At 42.3% G+C, this 18,630-nt stretch overlaps 1 protein-coding gene across 1 annotated transcript in view; it reads right to left on the bottom strand.

Annotated features, from left to right (window-relative positions):
• The window catches only part of atp13a1 (ATPase 13A1), a 105,558-nt gene that overhangs the window by 63,057 nt on the left and 23,871 nt on the right, over window positions 1-18,630 (bottom strand). Inside the window, exons 6-9 of the mRNA XM_068020883.1 lie at window positions 14,609-14,678; window positions 11,387-11,493; window positions 5,742-5,871; window positions 4,489-4,544 (exon numbers count right to left, since the gene is read on the bottom strand). Coding sequence (XP_067876984.1) covers window positions 4,489-4,544; window positions 5,742-5,871; window positions 11,387-11,493; window positions 14,609-14,678 — 363 coding nt within the window. The remainder of the gene's footprint in view (window positions 1-4,488; window positions 4,545-5,741; window positions 5,872-11,386; window positions 11,494-14,608; window positions 14,679-18,630) is intronic.

Here is an 18,630-nt window from a genome sequence, read left to right as displayed (position 1 = left end):
GAATTTCATACTGACAAGTGTGAGGTGATGCATTTTGGCAGAATGAATAGGGAGAGGCAATATAAACATAATGGCACAGTTCTAAAGAGTGTGCAGGAACAAAGACCTGGGGGTGCAAGTGTTTTTAAATTCTTTCATGGGATATGGGCGTCGCTGAAAAGCCAGCATTTATTGCCCATCCCTAATTGACCTTGACAGCTCAGTGGTTTGCTAGACCATTTCAGAGTGCAGTAAAAAGTCAACCACATGGTTGTGCATTTGGAGTCACATGCAGGCCTGGCTAGGTAAGGATGGCAGATCTCCTTCCCTAAAGGACATCAGTGAACCAGATGGGTTTTTACGACAATCGATGATAGCTTCTATGGCGCATCAATCTTTGAAGGTGGCAGGACAGTGAGAGTGGTTAGTAAAGCATATGGGATCTTGGGTTTCAAAAATAGAGGCATTGAGTACTAAGTTATTCTGAACATTTATAAAGGTCTGGTTAGGCCTGAACTGGAGTATTGCATCCAGTTCTGGTCACCATACTTTAGGAAGGTGCGAGGGTCCTTGAGAGGTGCACAGATTTACCAGAATGAGTCTAGAGATGGGGGATTTTAGTTACAAGGTTAGTTTGGAAAAACTGGGGCTGTTCTCCTTAGAACAAAGGAGATTGAGGGGAGATTTAATAGAAATGTAAAAGATTATGACAGGCTTAGATGAGTTAGACAAGGAAAAACTGTTCCCATCAAATAATGGTACAAGGACTAGAGGGCACACATTGAATGTTTTGGGCATGAGATGCAGCGGGAATATGAGGAAGCACTTTTTTTACACAACAGGTGGCAATGACCTGAAACTCGCTGCCCAAAAGCGTGGTGGAAGCGAAGACAATCAATGACAAAAGGAAACTGGACGGCCACTTGAGGGCATCACGCTTACGAGAAGTGCAACAATGAAAAAAACGCAAACTGAAGAGTTATAAAAATTGACTATCTCTTGTTTAAAAAAATAGGACAATGCTGCAAAAGATGGCCGCATGAGTATTCGAACATGATCACATTGTGTTTAGAACAAAGGATGCCTAACTAGATTGAAAGATGTCAATTACACCCATCCTGAAACATTCCTGAATTGAATGGGTTCTTCTGAAACAAAGGTATAAAGTGGAAACAGCATAACTGGATTACTCTCATCATGAACCCAAGAGACACTTTGAATAGAATGGGTTCTTCTAAAACAAAGTAAACACATCCTAAGTCATTATTGGTCATCCAGTCTCCCAACAGAGGCCAGATGCAACATACTTTTCCCATAAAAGGGCAGCCCTCATAGAGAGTGAGACACCCAGAAAGAAGCATCACCAAACAGCTATTCCAGCTGAGGTACTGGGAGAAATCTAGCAAGCCAGAAGGGATGTGCCCTGTAGAATGCTACATCTTCACTTATGCAGCAGTGAATTAGAAATGATCAACTGTCTTCGTATTGAAGCAAACGGACCTCCTTTGCACTGTTTGTAATTTTTGACTTGGTGCTGTTTGAAACTGTTTGGAAATGTATTTTTTTTTTAAAACAGATTTTTATGAATAAAGTATATTTTGAAAAAAAAAAGCAGTGAATTAGAAATGATCAACTGTCTTCAACTGAACTGTCAACCAAGAGAGAAACCTACAAACACCTCAGGTCTGCAACCAAGAACTTGACTTCAGAGAGAACTCAACAGGTTTACTGTGACCTCTGAAGCCTACCCCCACTTACACCTTTTCCTCTGTCTCTCATCTTGTGCGTGCACGAGTGAATGCGTGAGTGGAGGCGGTTGCAACAATTTCAAGATAAGACGTATTGCCCAATAAATAATTGATTTTCTGTTTTAAACCTACAAGAAAACCTGTCGTTTGTTGTCTGTTTATTTGACAAATGAAACAGAAAGGGGTTAGACCCTAATAATAAAAGAAAAACACTTGCTGCGGTCAGGTGGGAGTTGAACAGTGGGAACCACCCACACCGTTCACCACGTGGGCCATAACAACGGAAATAGACTTGCAGGGCTCCAGGTCGAGCGGGGGAGTGGGACTGACTGAATAGCTCCATGGAGAGCCAGCATGGACGTGATGGGCAGAATATCCTCCTTCTGTGCCATAAAATGACCAAGACTCTAATAAACTGCATGCACAGTAGAAAGCATCAACATGGAGCAAAAACGTGATGAGCATGTTTTAGTGCTTGCATTTATGTAGCACCCTCATGTCTACAGGATCTCCCAAGTGCTTCATAAACAATGAATTACTTGAAGTGCAGTCACTCTTATGCAGGAGACTACAGCAAGTCATCTTACACATTTTACATGACAATGAGATGGATAACTATTTTGCCTTTCACACAGTTCTGATGAAAGGTCACTGACCTGAAACGTTAACTTTGCTTCTCTCTCCAGAGGCTGCCAGACCTGCCAAGTATTTCCAGCACTTTTTGGTTTTATTTCAGATTTGCAGCATCTGCAGTATTTTGCTTTTAAGTAACTATTTTGCCTGTTAGTTTGGCGGTGTTGGTTGAGGGAGGAATATTGGCCAGGACATGGAAAGAACTCCCTGCTCCTTTAACATCCAGCTGAACCACTGAATCTGGCAGACAGGGCTTCGGTTTAACATTTCACCCAACAATGAGATGGAGACTGGAATTTTAATGGCAATAGATTTCCTATACATAAACGGTTAAGTGCACAATTATCAAAAAAGATGAAAACCAATTGTTTGTACATTCATTACGTACAATAACTAGTCAATCTCCTAGGTGATTGTACACATGGAGTCAAGAAAGAGTTTTCCGGTGAATCAGGTATGGAAGGTATTGGATAATTGGATCACAGTGTGCAGACATAATTCAGTTCTCATTTTAAAGTAACTTATTCTCTCCGTACTTTCTACGCCCAACTTTCTACGCCCACATTACAGAGGCAGTTTGGATTATAAACGTGTTGCGCTGTTATTAAACTTTGTACCAGTAGTAGCACTACATACCTCTACTGGGGTGGGGATGTAATCACAACCTGAAAAATTTACATTCTTTATTATATTACAGGCCGGTTGTTGGCTACCAGTATTACATTGGGAATTGAGACTAAAATAAGCAGGGAGCTCTGAAGAACAAAAACAAAGAGATTGCATTTACATGATGCCTTAGCAGATATCTAGGATCTCAGCACTTCACATCCAACTAATTATTTTTGTTAGTATATACAGCAGCCAAAATACATAAGCAGGATCTCGAACTATAAATGAGACAAATGCCCACTAAATCAATTCCTGGTAGTCTTCTTTGAATGAAGAATGTTGGTTAAAGCATGGAGTCAACTCCTTGCTGCTCTTCAATTAGCAGCATGGGATCTTTTATATCCACCTGGGCAGGAAGATCATGAAGTCTCATCGGAAATATGGCACACCCTCAGGATTGCATGGGAGCATCAACATAAATTATGTACTCAAGTCTCTGGTGTGCGACTTGAACCCACAGCCTCTAGACTCTCATAACATAATGCCAAACACTGCAGGTGCTACAAGACAGCAGGGTATTTCAATGAACCTGCTAACTCAATTCAAATAGCTCAGTAACTAAAAAATCTGTTCCCATTCATCCTCTGCTAATTTACTGCTGTTGCCACAGATAATTCTCTCTGCTCCTCTGAAGGAAATGTCTCGAGCACCGTGAAAACAATGAAGCAGCATTATTTAATGGTGCCACACCATGTGTTGCAATGGGTTTCGATTGTAGACTTTATCATTGAAAGATACGTAGGCCTGGAAATTCTGTCAGGATAACAAAGTAATCCAGGCAGAATAAAGTCAAATAGGACAAAAGATTGCAGAATTTTAAGCGCAAGTGAGTTGCGCCCATAACTACTTTACCCTTAAGTATCCAGTCTTTTGCGTTAGTTCAACAGTCCCTTTGTCAAAAGTTGTCTGCGTTCACAAAATGGCTGCCCAGGTTGGAAGGGGAATTCCTGCTGATTGCACGAATTCAGGGTGGTTCAATGGTGTAACCAGATTCTCAGGGGCACAGGCATCCGTAACACATTAATACAACATTCATCAGTTGACCAACAGTGAATTAAAGCCTGCCCTGCCCTGCTGCTGCTAAAATCATCAATTAGTTTAAACAGAGGAAAGTGCTGCTTACCTTGCAGTCAGAAGCCTCACTCTGAAGGAGATAATTTCCTCCTTACCTTTTATACTACCTTGACCTAGCTCCTCGAGACCCCATCAGCCCTGTTCTAGTCACCAGTTTCAATTACTCTGCTCGACTGTGCTGGCTCCTGGGTGATTTTGCACTTGGGCACATACTAATAAGTTTGCGCAGAAACTTGGGCGTAACTTCACTCATCCAAACCGGTGCAGTGTCAGCCACATTTTGCTGATTGCGATTCTAGGCCATCATGTTCAGCTCATCTCAACACTTAAAATATCAGTCTGCTAAACAATTTTTATGCCTCACTGTACATGGTGGTCTACTCACCTGAGAAGTGTTAAAACCAGTTCTCAGGACATAGGCAACACACCCGTTATCCACAGCTGGGGAAATAACCATAATTACAGCAATGTTAGTGACAGGAATACCACTTTTTAGCTCAGTAAGCACAAGGCAGTTAAAATATATTAAAAGTCAAAAGGATAAATTCTAGTACAAAGTGCCACATTTAACATTGCAGTTCTTCAGGCAGCATTTAAAAAAAAATGTTGTCCAAATGATGAAACTGCATCGTATTTGGAATAGATAGACATGCACATTTTTGTGTGAAGTGCTGTAACCTGCAGGGCTACGAACCAGGTGCTGGGATTAGAATGGGCGGCTAGTTTTTTTTCAGCCAGTGCAGACACGATGTTACGATGTGACCTTTGTCACAGACCTGAAACGTTAACTCTGCTTCTCTCTCCACAGATGCTGCCAGACTTGGAGTATTTCCAGCATTTTGTTTTATTTCAGATTTCCAGCATCTGCAGTATTACACTTTTATTGTATAATCAGGGTAGTGGTGTAGATCAAAAACCAAAGAACTGAAACCTAAACCACTTGCTCAATACCCATTACTTTGAGCTGTCCAGAAAGATCACAGCAAGGAATGCCAATGTGTTTTATTGATTGACTTTTGACATCTGTTCTTTTGCTTTAGTTGTGAATAAACTGCTTTCTGTCACAGCATTGAATATTCTGGTGATGTTGTTTGAGGCAGCCTAAACAATTACACGGAATGTCAATAATCTCAAAATATCCACTAATCCTATTTTTTTCCCCTGAAAACAATCTTGGCTCAAGTCTAATAACTGTGTGGTTTTCTATCCACTTTCTGTTTATGGTTCTCTCAGTATCAAGTATTTTACTTCATAGGTCAATGAATGGCAGTTCAGTTATAGCTTTCCATTTTACAATTTGCAGCAGCCCCATCAGTACACACTCAATGTGTAGAAGAGATGCACAGGAGAGCTGGGGAATTGCACCTGACAAGAGGATTCCTGCCTAAACACTTGTGTTTCAGGAGATAAGTAGCAGCACAATCTCATTTTTGTGATCACATGGTACAAGTAAAAAAGAGAATACTCAAGCAAACCACATTAAAAAATAGTCCAAAAGTAAAAGATAAATCCTCCACAGCCCAAAATCTACACCAGGTGAGAACACATTAAAATTACAACACTGACAGAAAAAATGGTGATGCAGTTTTGGAGATACAATGTACATCAATGGCTGTGCAATATTCTTACTGTACTTACGTTTGAGTCCCGCACTTGATTTTTGAGGTGGAGAGTGTTGAACTACTTTAGTTCCTCCAAATATTACATGGAGCCTTGAATCTGCTTGCAAGTCCAGTATGCGCTCTGGGTTCGTGTCTTCCACTGGCTCCTACAAGAACCAATGAAGAGAAAATATTAGTTTTCCAGTAGCCTCGATATCCCAGCATGGAGACTAAGGATTCAACAGGTCACTGCAACAGCTTGTTTCGACAGTTCCTTTCTTGACCACCAGGTGGACCAGTTATCTTATGGCAGAGAAGGCAATAACTCACATCATTTCCAGTGGAGCTCTTGTCAGGCTTTGGCAACATATATAATTGACAAAAGCTCCCTGTCCCTGGACACACACACAGTAAAAAAAAAAATTACTCTTCTCTGCTCCACCCAAAAAGGCTTGTACATCAAGCTCCACGAACAGAAAAGCGTCTTTTTTTTTGCACTGTCCCTAATCATGTAATCTTCCAAGATCTCTGCGCTCCAAAAATTCTAGACTGAGATTTTATCGAGGTGTTCAAAATCACGAGGGTCCTGGACAGAGTAGATAGGGAAAAATTGTTCCCATTGGTGGAAGGATCGAGATGAGGGCACAGATTTAAGGTAATTAGCAAAAAAAGCAATAGCAACATGAGGAAAAACATTTTTACGCAATGAGTGGTTAAGATCCGAAATGGATTGGAGGCAATGTCCCATTTAAATTTTATTTGTCGTGCGCAGCCCGTTTGTTGCACTGCACAGTCCCTTTAATATTGCTAAACGACCACGCATGTGTGCAGCTTAAGTGGAAACACTGGTTGGAGGTGGTTATAGAGACTGGGAGGAGTGAGGCCATGGAGGGGGATTTGAAAACAAGGATGAGAATGCAAGGTATTGCTGGATTCTGAGCCAATGTGCGTCAGCAAGCACAGGGCTGATGGGTGAAATGATGCGGTGAGATTTAGGATAGGTGCAGCAGAGCATTTGATGAGTTCAAGTATACGGAGGGTAGAAGGTGGGAGCTCAGCCAAGAGAGAATTGGAATAGTCAAGTCTACAAGCAACAAAGGCAGGAGAGGAGTTTAGACAGGGGCATAAACAGGCGATTTTACAAAGGTGGAAGTAGTTCTTGGTGATGGAGTGGATATGGACTCGGAAGCTCAGCTCAGGTTCAAGCAGAATAAAATAGATAATACAATAAGCAATTTGTTAATGGGTACTCTTTGTCCCTGCACGGAGGTAACTGGTGGTAAGTTAACACATACCGAATTAAACATAGTTTGGTTACAAAAATAGCCTCCCTGTACTGAGGGAACTGGTGATAAGTTAATTCACTGTGGAGCATCCGCGATGCTGAGAACATTGTGGATAGCACGTTTAGCGAGGTGGTCACTCCGCAGGTTACGGCTGCACAGGCAGAAAAGGGATGGGTGACCACCAGGCAGAGTCGTCGGCGCAAGCAGGTAGTGCAGGAGTCCCCTGTGGCCATCCCCCTCTCAAACAGATATACTGCTTTGGATACTGTTGGGGAGGGGGGGGGGGGGGGGCGGGGGCGGGGAAATGACCTCCCAGGGGAAAGCAGCAACAGTCAAGTTCGTGGCACCACGGAGGGCTCTGCTGCACAGCAGGGAAGGAAAAGGGGTGGAAGAGCTATAGTGATAGGGGATTCTATCATAAGGGCAGATAGGCATTTCTGTGGCCACAAACGAGACTCCAAGATGGTATGTTGCCTCCCTAAGGTTAAGGATGTCACGGAGCGGCTGCAGGACATTCTGAAGGGGGAGGATGAACAGTCAGAGGTAATGGTACACATTGGTACCAATGACATAGGAAGAAAGAGGGATGAGGTCCTGCAACAAGAATTTAGGGAGCTCGGTAGCAGATTAAAAAGCAGGACCTCAAAAGGCTGTAATTTCTGGATTACTCCCTGTGCCACGTGCTAGCGAGAATAGGAATAGGAGGATAGAGCAGATGAATGCGTAGCTGATGAGATGGTGCAGGAGGGAGGACTTTAGGTTCCTGGATCACTGGGTCTGTTTCTGGCAAAGGTGGGACCTGTACAAGTTGGACGGGTTACACTTGAACCAGAACGGGACCAACATCCTTGCTGGGAGGTTTGCTAGTGCTGTTGGAGGGGGTTTAAACTAATTTGGCAGGGGGGTGGGATAGAGTGGAGATACAGTAGGGGGTGAGGCACAGCCAAAGACAGAAGAGAAACTGAGTCAGTCTGGAAAGCAGAGCAAATATAGACCTGTTAAGGCACAAGTGAAAAATGCAAGGCTGGATTGCAAGGAGTCTTACTAATAAGGCAGATGAATTGAGGGCATTGATTAGCACATGGGATTATGAGATTGCTATCACAGAGACATGGCTGAGGGAGGGGCAGGACTGGCAACTCAATATTCCAGGGTACAGAATCTTCAGGCGTGACAGGGGAGGGGATAAAAGAGGAGGCGGTATTGCACTGTTGATCAAGCAGTCAATTACTGCAGTAAGGAGGGATGATATCTTAGAAGGTTCCTCAAATGAGGCCATATGGGTAGAACTTGAGAACAAAAGGGGGGCAATCACTTGGCTGGGCGTGTACTACAGGCCTCCAAACAGACAGGGAGAGACAGAGGAACAGATATGTAAGCAAATCTCAGACAGGTGTAAAAATAATAGGGTAATAATAGTACGGGATTTCAACTTACCCAATATCAACAGGGATAGTCATAGTGCAAAAGGCTTAAAGGGGAAGGAATTCTTAAAATGCATACAGGAGAGCTTTTTGAGCCAGTACGTAGAAAGTCCTACAAGAGAAGGGGCAGTACTGGACCTAATCCTAAGGAATGAAGCTGGACAAGTGGTAGAAGTATCAGTGGGAGAGCATTTCGGGGATAGTGACCATAACTCTAAGATTTAAGGCAGTTATGGAAAGGGACAAAGAAGGGCCAGAAATAAAGGTACTGAATTGGGGGAAGGCTGATTTCAATTTGATAAAACAGGATCTGGCCAAAGTGGACTGGGAGCAGCTACATCAGGCCAGTGAGAGTCATTCAAAGAGGAAATAGTGAGGGTTCAAAGCCATCCTGTACCCGTTAAGGTGAAGGGTAGGACCATCAAGTCCAGGGAACCCTGGATGTCAAGGGATATAGAGTATTGGATCAGAAATAAAAAAGGATTATGGCAGATTCAGAGCACTGAAAACAGCAGAGGCATTAGAGGGGTATAGAAAGTGTGGGGGGGGGGCACTTAAAGTAATTAGGAGAGCAAAGAGGGGACATGAAAAAACATTGGCGGCAAATATAAAAGAAAATCCTAAAGCGTTTTATAAGTATATTAAGGGCAAGAGGATAATCAGGGAAAGGGTAGGGCCCATTAGGGACCTAAGTGGCAATTTGCGTGTGCAGCCGGAGGACATAGGTGAGATTTTAGATGATTACTTTTCAGCTGTTATCACTGTGGAGAATGACGATGTAGGTGTAGAGATCAGGGAGCGGGATTGTGATATACTTGAACATATTAACATTGAAAGGGAGGAAGTATTAGCTGTTTTAGCGGGCTTACAAGTGGATAAATCCCCAGGCCCAGATGAGATGTATCCCAGGCTGTTGTGAGGCAAGGGAGGTGATAGCAGGGGCTCTGACACAAATTTTCAAAGCCACGTGAGAGGCGCCAGACGACTGGAGGACAGCGAATGTGGTACCATTATTCAAGAAGGGTAGCAGGGATAGACCAGGTAATTACAGGCCGGTGAGTCTAACATCAGTGGTTGAGAAACTATTGGAAAAAATTCTGAGGGACAGGATTAATCTCCACTTGGAGAGGCAGGGAATAATCAGGGATAGTTAGCACAGTTTTGTCAGTGGGAGATCGTGCCTAACTAACTTGCTTGAATTTTGCGAGGTGGTGACTAGATATGTACAGGAGGGTAAAGCAGTTGATGTAGTCTACATGGACTTCAGTAAGGCTTTGGATAAGGTCTCGCATGGGAGATTGGTTAAGAAAGTTAGACCCCATGGGATCCAGGGCAATTTGGCAAATTGGATCCAAAATTGGCTTGGTAGCAGGAAACAGAAGGTAATGGTCTAGGGTTGTTTTTGGGAGTGGAAGCCTGTGACCAGTGGTGTACCACAGGGATCAGTGCTGGGACCCTTGCTGTTTGTAGTCTACATTAACGATTAGATGTGACTATTGGAGGTATGATAAGTAAGTTTGCAGATGACACGAAAATTGGTGGGGTCATAAATAGTGAGGAGGAAAGCCTTAGATTACAGGATAACTATAGATGGGCGGAGCAGTGCCAAATGAAACTTAGTCCTGAGAAGTGTGAGGTGATGCATTTTGGGAAGACGAACAAGAGAATATACAATGGATGGTAGGACCCTAGGAAGTACAGAGTGTCAGAGGGACCTTGGTGTACTTGTCCATTGATCACTGAAGGCAGCAACACAGGTAGAGAAGGTGGTTAGGAAGGCATATGGGATACTTGCCTTTATTAGCCGAGGCATAGAATATAAGAGCAGGGAGGTTATGATGGAGCTGTATAAAATGCTAGTTAGGCCACAGCTGGAGTACTGTGTACAGTTCTGGGCACCTCACTATAGGAAGGATGTGATTGCACTGGAGAGGGTGCAGAGGAGCTTCACCAGGATGTTGCCTGGGCTGGAGCATTTCAGTTATGAAGAGAGACTGAAAAGGCTAGGGTTGTTTTCCTTAGAACAGAGAAGGATGAGGGGGGACATGATTGAGGTATACAAAATTATGAGGGGCATTGATAGGCTAGACAGGAAGAGACTTTTTCCCTTAGCGGAGGGGTCAATCACCAAGGGGCATAGATTTAAGGCAAGAGGCAGAAGGTTTAGAGGGGATTTGAGGAAAACATTTTTTACCCAGAGGGTGTTGGAATCTGGAACACACTGCCTGAGGTGCTGGTAGAGGCAGGAGCCCTCACAACATTTAAGAAGTATTTAGATGAGCACTTGAAACGCCACAGCATACAAGGTTATGGGCCAAGTGCTGGAAAATGGGATTAGAATAGGTAGGTGCTTGGTGGCCGGCACAGACACGATGGGCCGAAGGGCCTGTTTCTGTGCTGTACAACTCTACGAGTCGATGACTCCATGACATAATGAATTTAACATAGCTTGGTTACAAAAATTGCCCATCAAATATGCCTAACTGAAACTAGTAGCAGGTAATTAACACACATCTTTTAATTTGTAAATGTTAGTTCCCATTTACACCAAGTCTAAATTAATGTTTTGGTTTTCAACCAGGGCGGCACAGTGGTTAGCACCGCAGCCTCACAGCTCCAGGGACCCGGGTTCAATTCTGGGTACTGCCTGTGTGGAGTTTGCAAGTTCTCCCTGTGTCTGCGTGGGTTTCCTCCGGGTGCTCCGGTTTCCTCCCACAGCCAAAAGACTTGCAGGTTGATAGGTAAATTGGCCATTATAAATTGCCCCTAGTATAGGTAGGTGGTAGGAGAATATAGGGACAGGTGGGGATGTGGTAGGAATGTAGGATTAGTATAAATGGGTGGTTGATGGTAGGCACAGACTTGGTGGGCCGAAGGGCTTGTTTCAGTGCTGTATCTCTAAATAAAATAATAAAAAATAAATATTGTTCTCAAACGGTCATCCTTCCTAACACTGTCACTTTACACCATACCTTCATCTGTGGGACAGACTCCCCAGTCAGCATAGCTTCATCTACAATGCATCGCCCTCTGAGCAGCAGAACATCGCAAGGAACCAGATTCTCATGAGGTGACCGACCTAACCAGAAATAAAGCAACAGGATAACGGCATGTGGCACTCACAGAATTTCTAAAGAAAAAAAAAGACTGGCATTTAAGAGTGCCTTTCACAACTTCAGGACCCCTAAAGCACTTCACAGCCAATGAAGTACTTTCTTGAAATGCACTCATGATTGGAATGTAGGAAACGCAGCAACCAATTTATGCCCAGCAACATCCCACAAACAGCAATGTGATACTGATCAGATAATCAATGTTGGCCGAGGGATAAATATTGGGAAGAAGTCCCCTGCTCTGTACAGCTATATGCAGAACTCTCTATACGCAATGTTATAGAGAAGAAAGCCCTGTAGATCAAGTAAATCACATGACAGTACAGCATTTCAACCCAAAGTTTGAGATTCAACTGGGCTGCCAGAAATGGGGAAAATGGGAGGGAAAAACCACACACCACCTCAAAACGCTTTTGCATTGAGTACAAGAGCTGTTTGAGGAAGTCAAATGTTAGGTAGTGTTGATAAGCCACACAAGTTTAGGTTGTCACAGCCTTTGGTGGTCGTGCCTTCAGCTGTCTAAGTCCTGTGCTCTGGATTTCCCTCCACATACCTCTCTGCCTCTTCACTTCTCTTAAGACCCTCATTAGAACTCTCTGACCAAGTTTTAAGCCACCTCTAATAGCTCCTTTAGCTTTGCATCCATTTTAGTCAGATTACACCTCTGTGAAGTGCCTTGGAATGACTTTTCTAAATTAATGCCAGCTGCTGTTGGCTAACCAATGTATGTATTACTGCCCTGTAACATTAAGCTAGATGTGTAAAAGTTCACACCCTACAACTGGCAAGATTCAGCACACCTTTTCATCATTCAATGAATGGTACGGAGCTAGGTAAATCAGGAGCTGTGAAGGCAAGTTCTATAATCAGATGGCTACTCTCAATTCCACAGGTACAGCACAAGACTGTTTAATCACAGGTTCAAAGGTTTTGGAGGGCGGGGGGCTTGCCATCAGCCCAAACCACTGGTTCCCAAAGTCAATGGAGTGACTTGGAGTAACCCTCACAATCTACAACACTGAAGTGACTCAGGAGGGATGTGTCCACACAAAATGTCAGGCAGTGTTGTTGTACATCAACATCACGATATTGTATGTTGTTGGTAACATAGTTATAGGGTTCTTCACAAAGGTCTTGGAGTCTCTGGCTGGCTAAACATCAACTCTTTTACATTTACATTCTATTGACACTCTCCATAAGGATCTCAAATGGTGCTTCGAGCTCCATCCAAGCTATTGCCCATGTGACTATTATCACCATCACTAAAGTGGGAGGAGTTACTCACTGTCTCAACCATCAACTCTTTCAGACCCTTATACTACATCTCCCAACTTTACATATTACCCCATTTCCTCCCAAGTCTCTGACATCACAGATTCAATTGGTCAAGAGGCTTCACGACTCTCCCTGATCGTGTTCTGGTCAGACGCGGAAGATCAGTAATCTTTCTTGTAAGTCTTGCATGACGACTTGGATGGTCTTTACCAATGTTTGTAGTATCCTGTTATCTCTGGGTTTCTCGATCATCATCTGGTTCCTCCAGATATATGACTGGTGCCGTTTTTGAGGCACAGGGTTAAGGTTTCTCCCATTACTGCGGAAGTGTGTACTATGTACAATCTTGAATGAATGTCATCTCTCTGGATAACTCTACCTTCACGTTCTAGATCTCGTATCCATAACTTCTCACCATCTTTTAACCTTGGCAGGTTTCTGGTATGAAATAGATTATAATTGTGAGCTTGTTGGTTCCTATAAGACTTCTCGTTGTCTTTGACTTTTTCGTAGTCTTGTACTTCAATCCCAGGAAGTAGTTTTCTGGGAAGAATGGGATGTTGAGTTTTCAGCTTCCTGCCCAAAAACAGCTCTGAAGGTGAAAGTCCACATAACAATGGAGTAGATTGATAATTCAGTAATGTAATTGGAAGATCATTCTTCAACAACATTTTAATAGTTTGTACTCTCTCTCTGCTTCACCATTTGCTTGAGGGCAACGAGAACTTGAGATGTTCGAATCCCTAAGTCCTCACAAATTGCGTTAAGTATTCATTTGCACACTTTGGTCCGTTGTCTGACACAACCTCGTCAGGAATACCATGCATTGCAAAGATCTCCTGTGAAGCTCCAATAACAAATTATGTTGTCGCTGAATACAATCCTATCTGTGAAAAATAATCAATCACCATCATTTAATATTTTCCATTGTACATAAATAAATCCATTCCTAGACGTTCCCATGACCTGGTTGGAAACAGTGTAGTTATCAGACAATCTCTCTGTTCTGGTCTGTGTACTGCACATCTTTGACAAATTCAAGATCATACTCTCAATGTCTTTAGATATTCCTGGCCATTAAACAGATGACTGAGTGTGAGCTCTACATTTTGTAATTCCCATGTGGCCTTGACGAATTCTTTCCAAGATATCTGATTGAAGTGAAAGTGGAAAGACTGGTCTGTCATTATACACCAACAAAAGATCTCCTGAGATCTTCAGTCGTTTGGCCCTTTTCTTACCAGGTTAGGCTTCTCCAATCTTCTGGATGTGTTCACTGCTTATCAAGTTGTGGAGCACCCGCCGCTGATCACCAAGTTGTATATCAATGTCACGATATTGTATGTGTTGCAACTTGTTTACTGGGATGCAGTAGTACAGTAGGTTAATATGTGGGTTTGTCCAGATGCACATAACAGGGTCTGTGTGTGTATGTTATAGGGTTCTTCACAAAGGTTTCAACATCTCTGGCTGGCTAAACATCAAGTCTATTTACATTTACATGCTATTTACACTCTCCATGAGGATCTCTAGCTCGTACTTCTAATGGTGTTTCTCGCTCCTTCCAAGCCTACTGCTCATGTGACTATTATCCTGTCATCACGAGTGGGAGGGGTTACTCTCACTCAACCTTTAACCCTTTCAGACCCTTATACTACAAATGTTATGTTACAAACAATGTGGAAAAGTGGAAATATTTTAAACATCGGGTTAATTTAAGACTTTTTTTTAAAAAGCAAAGTTACTCCCCAACAAATCATCCCCTTAGATTTGCCATCTCCTTTAATATCATAAATAAGTGCTTACCTATTGACACAATGTCACCAGGAATGAGCTCATCACTGGAGATTTGCCTCCATTTCCTGTTCCTGTAGACCTAGAAAAAAAAACAAGGAGCAAAATAAAACTAATTTAGTGGCAAACATAACACCCTGCACAACATACACACACACACCCTGTTATGTGCATCTGGACAAACCCACATATTAACCTACTGTACTACTGCATCCCAGTAAACAAGTTGCAACATCCCTGCTAGAATACCCTTTATATACATCGTATTGACTAAATAAGAACTTATTAATTTGCACCCTGGCCGTTTCCGATTGTTTCTGCTACGTTCTGTACTGTCAATGCTGGGATTTTCAAGATGGTGACTGACGCTATTTCAAATGTTAGATGCAGCTGTTGGTACCTAAACCACACTGCACTTTGACCCTCATGTGAATGCTCTGGGTAACTAAAGATGTGTCAATCACATATGGCGGCTAATATAGCTGGTCAGTGGCATATATCACCTATATAAGAAAAAAAAGGGGCAGTGTCTATGTCTCTGCATCTTTTGCTTAAAAAAACAATCTGAATAGCAACAAGCGATAGACTGCTAGGCCTCAAATGGTGAGTGTGCCGGGGATGGGGGTGAGGTGGGGGATGGTGAATGCCTCAGTTCTGAATGAAACCTTGTCACTTAGGGACCAACTTGCCATACCACATGGACTGGCAGCCCTCACCTTTATTGCTGCATCCAAAGTAGGAAGAGACTACAGCAACTGAACATTGTGCAATGGAACCCACCATACATTATTATATAGATCAACATATTTAATCAATCACACCACTTGCCTTGGTTGTCTGGAGGCTGGTGCTGTACTCAACATATGGAACTACTGAAGGCAGCTTAATGAAGTTGTACCAAATACACTGGATGCTCTCAGCAGTGTTGAAAGATTGAATTTTCTCTTTGCTCATGCAGCATAATTACAGCTTCATTTTCAACATGGTGGTTGTAGTCAGATGCTGGATTGGGAGGGTTATTTAGATTGTTTCAAAATTATTGAAGTGTTTTAAGAGGGAGCAAAAATGAAAGATCATTTCCACAGGTTGGCAAATCAGTGAAAAGGGAGCAGGGACTGAGGATTAAAATCAGTTGACAAACAAGGTGGGGAGATTAGAGGAAATGTTTTCACCCAGAGGGTTATTAGAACAGGGAATTTTTCACCACAGAAGTTGAGGCACAGACTGTAACAGCATTTAAAAAGATAACTGGAGAAGCCTTTAAAAGAAAAAAAAGGATATGGGCAAAGGGCAAGGAAATGGGATTAGAGGTGGTTTGATGGCCAAAAGTGCTGCTATATTATTTTTCACTGTGACAGACTATATTGACTTATAGACTGAAACAATCTAATGTGGGTCTGAATTACACCATGACTGACTCAAAACCTGTAATGTAGGTGGATTATAACCACACATCCGAGATAATGTTGCAGCCAACTTTAGGGGAGATCCAACCTCCAATGTACAGTAAAACCCAGGGGATAACAAACAGTTCATATGTTTAGCGCACAATTAATGTTAAGATGGCAAATCCACAGACTCTCAATTATCCAGGGATCAAGTACGTGTGGTTTATAAAAAATTATTTTGCAAGTGGAGCCCTATCCAGTATCTAATTCCTTCAACAAGCAGTGGAGTGAAAATGAAGATGTGACCTTCAGTAAGATGCTGCTCCTGCTATACTTGACCCAAGTTCATTTTCTGAATAGTCTGATCTCACTGAAATGAAGCTCATGGAGTAGATGTATTGAAAGAAAAGGGACAGCTTTCAGGGCTCAATCATCAAGGCCTAGTTATGCAATGAGATAGTCTCTTCCTAATCTGGAGGGAGAGCAAATCCATCATAAGGGCTGTATAGTTAGTGCACTTCCTCATTTGGCTAATGCACTGGTTTTCAATTCCATGACCCAACTTCAAATTTAGCACGTGATGAATGAAGTTCTCCTGACAGCTAACGACAATAATCCTCTGTGAAACAGGTGTAGGCGTCCAAACCCAGTCAGATTGGGACCTGAATATTGAAGTGTACATGGCATTTAGGAAGGACAAGAAGCTACGAAAAGGTGGAGGAGTAGCTCTGTTACTTGATGATGGTATTAGCGCAAGAGAGGGATGAGAACAGGAGACCAGGATGTAGAAATTATAAAGGCAAGAAATCACTTGTGGGAGTGGTGTACAGGTCACTTAACATTAATCACACTGCAGGACGGTGTATAAAGGAAGAAATAATGGCAGCTTGTCAGAAAGGTACAGCGATAACGATGGGGGATTTTAACCTACATATAGACTGGAAAAATCAGATGGGCAGAGGTAGCCTAGATGAGGAGTACATAGAATGTTTTCTGGATAATTGCTTGGAATAATACACTCTGGAGCGAACCAGAGAGCAGGCTATGCTAGACCTGGTATTGTGCAAGGAGATAGGATTAACTAATGACCTCATAGTTAAGGCGCCCCTAGGCAGCAGCAATAATATGATCGAATTTCACATTCAGTTTGAGGGAAAGAAGAGTGGGTCCATGATTAGTATTTTAAACTTAAATAAGGGCAATTATGAGGGCATGAAAGCAGAGCTAGCGAAAGTGAACTGGCAAATCAGGTTAAGGAATAGGTCAACAGAGATGCAGTGACAGATATTTAAGGGGATATTTCAGAATACACAGAATAGATATATTTCAACGAGAAAGAAAAATTCCAGGGGTGGCACCTGCCATCTGTGGTTAACTAAAACAGTTGAAGATAGTATCAAACTTGAAGAAAAAGCTTATAATGGCGCATAGATTGGGGGACAGGTCAGAAGATTGGACAGAATATAAAAAAGCAAAGAAAGACTAAAAGATTGATAAGGAAGGTAAAATTAGAGTACAAGAGAAGGCTAGCTAGAAATATAAAGACAGATAGTAAGGAGTTTCTATGGATATTTTAAAAAGAACAGTTAACAAAGTGAGTGTTGGTCCTATCGAAAGTGAGTCTGGGGAATTAATAATGGATAATAAAGAGATGGCAGATGAATTGAACAGATATTTTGCATCGGTCTTCACTATTGAGGATACAAGTAACATCCCAGTATTAGCTAGAAGTCAGGAAATGGAAGCGAGAGAGGAACTCAAGAAAATTACAATCACCAGGGATGTGGTACTAAACAAACAGTTGGAGTTGCGGGCTGGCAAGTCCCTGGGTGCTGATGGACTTCATCCTAGGGTGTTAAAAGAAGTGGATAGTGAGATAGTTGATGCGTTAGTTTTAATTTTCCAAAATTCCCTAGATTCGGGGAAGGTTCCATTAGATCAGAAAATAGCAAATGCAGCTCCTTTACTCAAAAAGGGAGGGAGACAGAAAGCAGGAAACTATAGGCCAGTTAGCTTAATATCTGTCTTAGGGAAAATGTTAGAAGCTATTATTAGAAGCAGAGCATTTCAAAAAATTCAAGGTAATCAGGCAGAGTCAACATGGTTTTATGAAAAGCAAATCATGTTTAACCAATTTATTGGAGTTCTTTGAGTGAGTTACATGTGCTGTGGTTAAGGGGAACTGGTGGATGTGTTGTACTTCGATTTCTAGAATTCATTTGATAAGGTGCCACATCAAAGGTTATTGCAGAAAATAAAAACTGATGGTGTAGGGAGTAACTATTGGCATGGATAGGTGGTTAGCTAGAGGAAAGGCATAAATGGATCATTTTCTGGTTGGCAAGATGTAACGAGTGGTGTGCCACAGGGATCTGTGCTGGGGCCTCAAATTTTTACAATTTATATAAATGACTTGGATGAAGGGACCGAAGGTATGGTTGCTAAATTTGCTGATGACACAAAGATCGGTAGGAAAGTAACTTGTGATGAGGACATAAGGGGGCTACAAAGAGATATAGATAGGTTAAGTGAGTGGGAAAAGACCTGGCAAATGGACACCATATTATACTCCATTTTGGCAGGAAAAATTTAAAAAAGCATATTATCTAAATGGAGAGAGATTGCAGAGCTGAGATGCAGAGGGAT

Source organism: Heterodontus francisci, chromosome 43 (assembly GCF_036365525.1).
Source record: "Heterodontus francisci isolate sHetFra1 chromosome 43, sHetFra1.hap1, whole genome shotgun sequence".
NCBI classification, from domain to species: domain Eukaryota; kingdom Metazoa; phylum Chordata; class Chondrichthyes; order Heterodontiformes; family Heterodontidae; genus Heterodontus; species Heterodontus francisci.
Note: the sequence above shows the minus strand (reverse complement) of the source record. Positions and strands in the feature narration are given on the sequence as shown.